This window comes from Aptenodytes patagonicus, chromosome 14 (genome assembly GCF_965638725.1).
Source record: "Aptenodytes patagonicus chromosome 14, bAptPat1.pri.cur, whole genome shotgun sequence".
Taxonomy (NCBI): Eukaryota; Metazoa; Chordata; class Aves; order Sphenisciformes; family Spheniscidae; genus Aptenodytes; species Aptenodytes patagonicus.
In genome coordinates this window covers 15592773-15599102 of record NC_134962.1, presented here as the reverse complement: position 1 = coordinate 15599102, position 6330 = coordinate 15592773, and the positions used below count along the sequence as shown (strand labels likewise).

Sequence of the window (6330 nt, the reverse complement as noted above, 5' to 3'; positions counted from 1 at the left end):
GGAGGCCGGGCCCCGCCGAGAAGGGCGGGAACCGCTCGGCGGCCGCACCTGCCCCGCTCGGGCTCCCGACGCGGCGGCTGCGAGGGCCCGCGGAGCCCCTGCCCCGCGCCTCTGCCGCCGGAGGGCCGCGCCCCCGGCCCCATGACCCGCGCCGGGCCGGGCCGCCCCGCGGGGCCGACAGCGGCGAGCGCTGCCCCTCCGCCGCCCTCAGCGGGAGGGGAGGGGCGGGACGCTCCGCGCGCCCCCCATTGGCTGCAGGACAGACGCTCCCCACCAATGAGCGGTTAAGGTGGCGCCGCCTATTGGCCAAGAGCGCCGATGGGCAGCCGGGAGACCCTATGCGCGCGGCGGGCGGGGCCCCGCCCCCGGAAGCGTGCGCCCTGCCGGCAGCCGACACCGGCCCCGGCGAGAGGTGCACCATGGCGGGCGGCGGGGACGCGCTCCGCGCCCTGCTCCGCGCCGCCAACGCCCTCCTGCAGCAGCGCCGCTACCGCGCCGCGCTCGCCGTCCTCAAGGGCTTCCGCAACGGGGCCGTGTGAGTGCGGCGGGGGCGGCTGAGGGGCGGGAGGGCGGTGTGGGGAGCGCCTCGGCCGCGGGAGGGCCGCCGTGTGCCCGCCGTTCGTGTGAGGAGGCCGGGGCTGTTGCGGTAGAGGTTCGGGAGGGGCGTTTCCGTCTCCCTCACCGATCAGCGGGGTTTTAACCGCTTTTGGGGTCCCCTTTGGGCCTGGCTTATTGGGGTGCGCGTTCTCAGCCTGTGGCCTGGGCTCCTTCTGGTTTGGTGTGCTGCTGCTCCTGGGCTGACTTAAAAGTAAGATGTAATTGCTGAAGTAGCATGTTTTGCCTGTCAATAGAATAGAAATACAATCATTTGATAACATAATACAAGAAGTCTGAAATACCTATTCACTTTTGCAGTTACGGAGCAAAAATTCGTGCCCCGCATGCCCTGGTGATGACTTTCCTGTTCAAGAGTGGAAGGTACGAACCCTAGTTCTGTATTTCTGTGTTACTGCTTAGAATGCTTTCATTCAAGCATTCAATCGTTCGTGTTTCCAGAGGGCTTAAAAAGCAGAAAGACCCAGGAGCCGTGGTCAGAGCCCGTTGTTCTGATAGCTACCAGGACAACTCGTACGCACACACATACGCGTACACAAATACACATTCTCACGGGGGTCAGCCGCTTGTGCAATGGTTGATGAGAACCAGTGGGCAGAGGAGAAATTAGCAGATGCAAACAGCAGCACTCCGCTCTCCATTCAAATCAGGGAAGCCAAGCTCCAGCACTGCATGTTGTGGCTTTCCCCGCTTATGCCAGAGGTTTGCACTTAGGCAAAAAAAAAAAAAAAGCAATGAAGAAAAAAAAAAAGGCTCCTTGACTATTCATGGAATTAGACAAAAGCGCAGTCCACAGTCTAAGTAGAGCTGTTGAAGGTATTCTGATGAGTGAGCCAGAGGTGAAGGGGTTTGTCCTCCCTCACAAAGTAGCTGTTCTGTGGGGTGCCCGAGCTGTCGGTCTAGACGGGCGGGCCAGAGGGGCATAGTGTCCAGGCTGAGTGACTGCAGGGCTACTGCCTTTTTGCTCTTCTAATTGTCTGTTTCTTTTCTTCAGTTTAAGAGAGAAATTGAAATCGATTGCTCAGGCTACGTACACTCATTCCCGGAACTTGGCGTATTTTGTGTCCACCTACAAGGGGCTGATGGCGTTGCAGTCCCGACTACAGGGGAAAAAAATTCCATTTCATTCTTTCTTTGCAGCCTGCATTGGAGGTTGGCTAGTGTTCGGTGAGAACAATCCCATCAACAGCCAGGTAAATGCGTTTGTTGAAAGTTTCCTTGACAAAAAACCCAACAGATGGATGATCGTGTGCCAGGAAGTGGTTAGTATAGCCTGGCATGTTTCTGGCGGTTCTTACCGTGTAGCGTTATTCTTTTATCGTATTTCTCTTTGCACAAGTTCTGGTTTTGGCTGCGCTGCGCTCAAATCCTCGCGGTGGTTGCGTGCCTCCGGGAACGGTGTGTGCAGTTTGAGAGCTAAAAGACCAGGTTTACCTCCAAAGCTGCACTTGTATACCTAGGAAGGCAGTCAGGCAGTCGCGCAATCCAAAGCCGTTGGGTTACCCCACCTGTCATCTGAGCTGTGGTAACAGGCTGCCTGCGCTCCTCGTCTCCCCGCTTGCAGGGCTAAACCCTGTAGCTTGAACGTTGTGAGTGTAGAGCACGGTCAGTTACTGAGCTACACTTAACTAAAGTGGTTAAACTGACAAAAGCTGCTCAGGGGAAGTTTGGTTGTTAATACTCAGTCACGGATTAATCAGTCAGTAAAACGCACAGATGCAGATTAATCAAAAGTGTTTTACTTATGCAATCACCTGCAAGAGCATACCTTCAGCCTGGTTTTAGGACGTGTCCGGTCTACCGAGTTTGTATCTGCTTGGCAGGTTGGCAGGGCTGCTCCGTGACTATTCTATCAGCAAGCAGCATCTGAGGTAGCATTAACTGAGCAAAGATAAAAGTTGTGCAACTGCAAAGATATGTTGCATCAAGTGTGACTTGTTGATTACTAAATTAGAGCGCCAGCAGAGGAGTAGGACTTTGAGGACATAGGGAAGACACAAACATCTGCAGTTATAAAGACTGCTTGATACATGAACCTACCGCCTGTTTGCGGTTAAGTTGGGTAAATTGTTTCCACTCCTCTTGCCTGGCTTACGGCTTCTAAATCACTTAACCTGGCTAGTATATGTGGTCAGGTTATTTACCTAATGTTCTTTGGGTTTTCTCTTCATGCAGATCATTATGTACCTGCTGTCTCGTATCCTGTTTGGCTTGTCTCGGCTGGCAGTGGAAAAGGGCTATGTCCCACAGCCAAAGCAGGATCCCTTTCCACTTGTCGCTGCTCTGATATGGGGGACAGTTCTCTGGCTCTTTGAATACCACCGGCAAACTCTGCAGCCTTCTCTGCAGTCCTCCATGACCTACCTGTATGATGATAGTAATGTATGGCATGACATTTCTGACTTTCTGGTTTATAACAAAAGGACAGACAGCAAGTAGGTGGTTCATTGTAAAACACCTTTAAATGGGACGGTGCCTTCCAGCAGCTAAGGGAAAAGGTTATTCTGTTGCTCTTGACTGGTGATTTTTTTTAAATTAACATCTATCAAGCACAGTTGCTTCTTGTGTCCTGGCCAAAATGTTCTGATTAGTCTTCTCTTGGCTCTGTTTAGAGCGAGTAAATACCACACAGAAACTTGTTGCAGTCCTCAATGAGAGTAAAATGCCTTGGGAATCTTGAGTTAAAACCAGTCTTTTTTAGAAGAGGCCTTATTTTCCCTACAAGTATGTGGTTTTATTTTTTAAAGAAGCTAAATATACTTACAAAATGACAGCCTGACAGTAAGTGGGGAGTATGTCTAGTCATGAAAAAAATGTTCTAGGGATTGTCTGAATGCTCACAAGACAGAAGCGTTTTTCTGTGCTGCCGTGCTCACCGTAGTGTGATGGGAGTGGGGGACCTGCTCAGGTCTGAAAGCAGGGACGTAATTGCTTGATTTCTGTGGACGACTGGAAACCTTGTTTAAACTATTACAAGGACAGTTGTGTGCTCCTTAAGAGAGTTTCTCTGCAGTTTTCCCTCAGGAGGACAATAAGGTGTTTGAGAATAAAACTGTTAAAGATTGTCTGGTACAAGCCTCGTACATCAGGCTCAGAAGGACTATTTTTGCTCGGTTTCTTTCATGCACTTGGGCTGAATCTGTCCCTCTGCGGAGTGCCCTAATTAATACACTGTAATTATTTTAAACTCAATTTGTAAAGTTTTTAAAAGCTGCTTGAACTAAATACCAAAAACAGTTACGCAACTTAGACTGCTTTGAAAACAGGCTGAGGCGCATCGCACGCCCTCAGCTATCACACTGGGTACTTTACACGTAGAAGCAAGCAACACTTTTAACAAGCACTTTTATTTTGGTGGAGGATAAGCGCATGGGTTTCTCTTAGGTCCAGAATCTACCCTCCTCAGCAGTGGCATGTGTTAGCTGTAATCAAACTTGAATGTACCTGTAGTTTGTGCAGGCTTGTTGCTGAGCCAGGTTGAGGCCACGGATGAATGTACAAGTGAATCTTCCTCTTAAAAATACACAGCTGAGCCCCAGGAATAGTGCAGCACCCACCGGGCTTTAGCAGAAGATTGACTAGATAGCTGAGAAAAAGCAGGTTTTGTTCTAAAATTAATAAAATGGAACTGTTAATAGTACAAAGCACTTACACTGCCGTATAACACTATACCATTCACTTAATGATGTTCGTGAAAATAATTCCTGACACACTGGTTTTATGTGGTGATATTGCAAGAGAGTCATTAAGTTCCCTTTTGTCTCAATCAGGACTATTTTATTTGCCCCTTTTATACCTCTCGTTTGAAAAAGATTAGTTCTCCCTGTACCCATCCGCTTTTCCATCCTGACCTGACCTTGCCATTTCATAGTCCCGCTGATGCTGTTCTTCATCGTCTTTTGCAGTCTCTTTACACTCCAGGCTCTAGCAGTTTGTCATATTTAATGGTATGACCAAAACAGTACATTTAAGTTCAGGTAGCTTCTGAGTAGAAAAAAATTCTCGATTTCTTCTTAAGTCATTTTTCCTTGTCCTCCTAAGCTCTTCTGTTACTATTATGCATCTTCTGAGTGCTGCTTTGCGCTTGGTTTTTCCACTCTGTCAGCAAGATGGAGAGTTAAATGTTCCCCTCCCCATAGTCTGGTGCTGTGATGTTTGGGATTGAATCATGTCCTGAGTGTCTCAGGTCGAGTAGGACTAGAGTCTTCTGGCTCGAACTGAATCTAATGCTGAATCTAACTACATTCACTGTGAGATCTTACAGTGTAGAGGCGGAAGCTTCTTTGTGCTCATCCCATGCAAACCCATGACGTACTCACCTTTGGTGCCCAAAAGACAAGATACTGCTTTGCCGTAATAACTGTCCGATGTACCTTCAGCTTTTAACATCACCTCCTAGTATGGTCTGTACTGGATACTTGAATTTGAACACCAATAAGTATTCAATCAGATAGACCCCAGGAAAGCTATAGAAGTTAGGAATTGGTTTTGTTTCTTTGTAGTTAAATATTTTGTTTGTTGTAGATAAGCTTAAAGATTCAAGTACAGAAAAAATACTGAAGCTACAGGTGAGGTCTGATTTCTTCATAAACATCGTGTCTTTATTTGCACCACTGCTGGATATTTGAAGCAGCACGAGTGCAGCTCTCTATTTTGATGTCAGAAGCCTCAATATTGTTCCAAATAAGACTGTTAATTTTCTGCTAATATTGCTGAATTCCTACAAGCTTTGATGGGATTTCAGAAAGCCCTTCCAGAATCTGGCAGCCATGGCTTGAAAATTTCTCCCTAGAACTATTAGACTTGCAAATCCTTGACGGTGTATAATTATTGTAGCAAAAGGTGGTGCAGGCTGGTTATGTGAGCCGTGTGTCTGTAAGAAGTTTTTAAGCTTTTTAATTTATAGCTGGCATTCCTTTCTCTGAGAAAGGCTTGTGTTTCCCTTAGAGGTGAAATCATTTTCTTCCACTAGTAGTTCTGCCACTGCAACCATATGGCTGCTTGTGAAGCACCTCTCTGGCCATGTGAAGGACAAGTGACCTGTCCTGTCCTTTTCACGCTACCGTAGTATCTCTGTCCTCTCTGGATGGCAAAAACAAGCCAATAGCAAGTTTCTAGTATCAACCTGGCAGCAGCGGCCATCAGTCGTCCTTGGTTCAAAACGCCCTTTTTCTCTTGGGAATCTATCACCAACCTCACTTGCAAAGCAAATTGTGCCCGAGCCTCAAACCATCTGTACTTCTGATCCAGGAACCAGCTGCCGTCTCTGGAAGACAAACTGCAGCTCATCCCAGGAGCGGGTCCCGTAGAGCAGCAGCCATTAGCCGGGCGTTTGCGGACGGTTGGTTTTCCTGCTGCGCTGGGGCAGGACGTTAAGCTGCAAGTCACTTCTTTCCCCAGGGAAGTAATTGGAGCAGTTCTTTAACGGCATTAGTCTGCATTGCTGTTTCTGTGACCAGATAGCTGGGGATGAACCCCTTATGCTACCGAGGTGTTGGAACAATGCGGGCGTGTAGTAAGGAAGTGAACTAGAAGTAATTTGTCTGAGTCAGACTTTTCGGATACATAAGTTACACTCCCTGCCCTCCCCCAGTGCATTGTGTGGGGAATTGAGTCCCTGTTTGTGTTCCTTTTTTATTAGCATTAATACCAAAAGAAATAAAGAGACAGTTGGGAAGCCACCTGCGAGTCGGCCAAATGCTTAAGAATCACAAA

The 6330-nt window shown here is 48.2% G+C and overlaps 1 protein-coding gene across 1 annotated transcript; it reads left to right on the top strand.

The window, feature by feature from the left end:
• Nucleotides 1–338: 338 nt before the first annotated feature.
• On the top strand, nt 339–5951 carry PXMP4 (peroxisomal membrane protein 4). Its single transcript, XM_076351596.1, has 4 exons — nt 339–535; nt 916–978; nt 1610–1808; nt 2791–5951. Exons 1-4 carry the CDS (start codon nt 339–341, stop codon nt 3052–3054), a joined length of 723 nt encoding a protein of 240 aa, XP_076207711.1. The 3' UTR covers nt 3055–5951.
• The last annotated feature ends 379 nt before the right edge of the window (nt 5952–6330 follow it).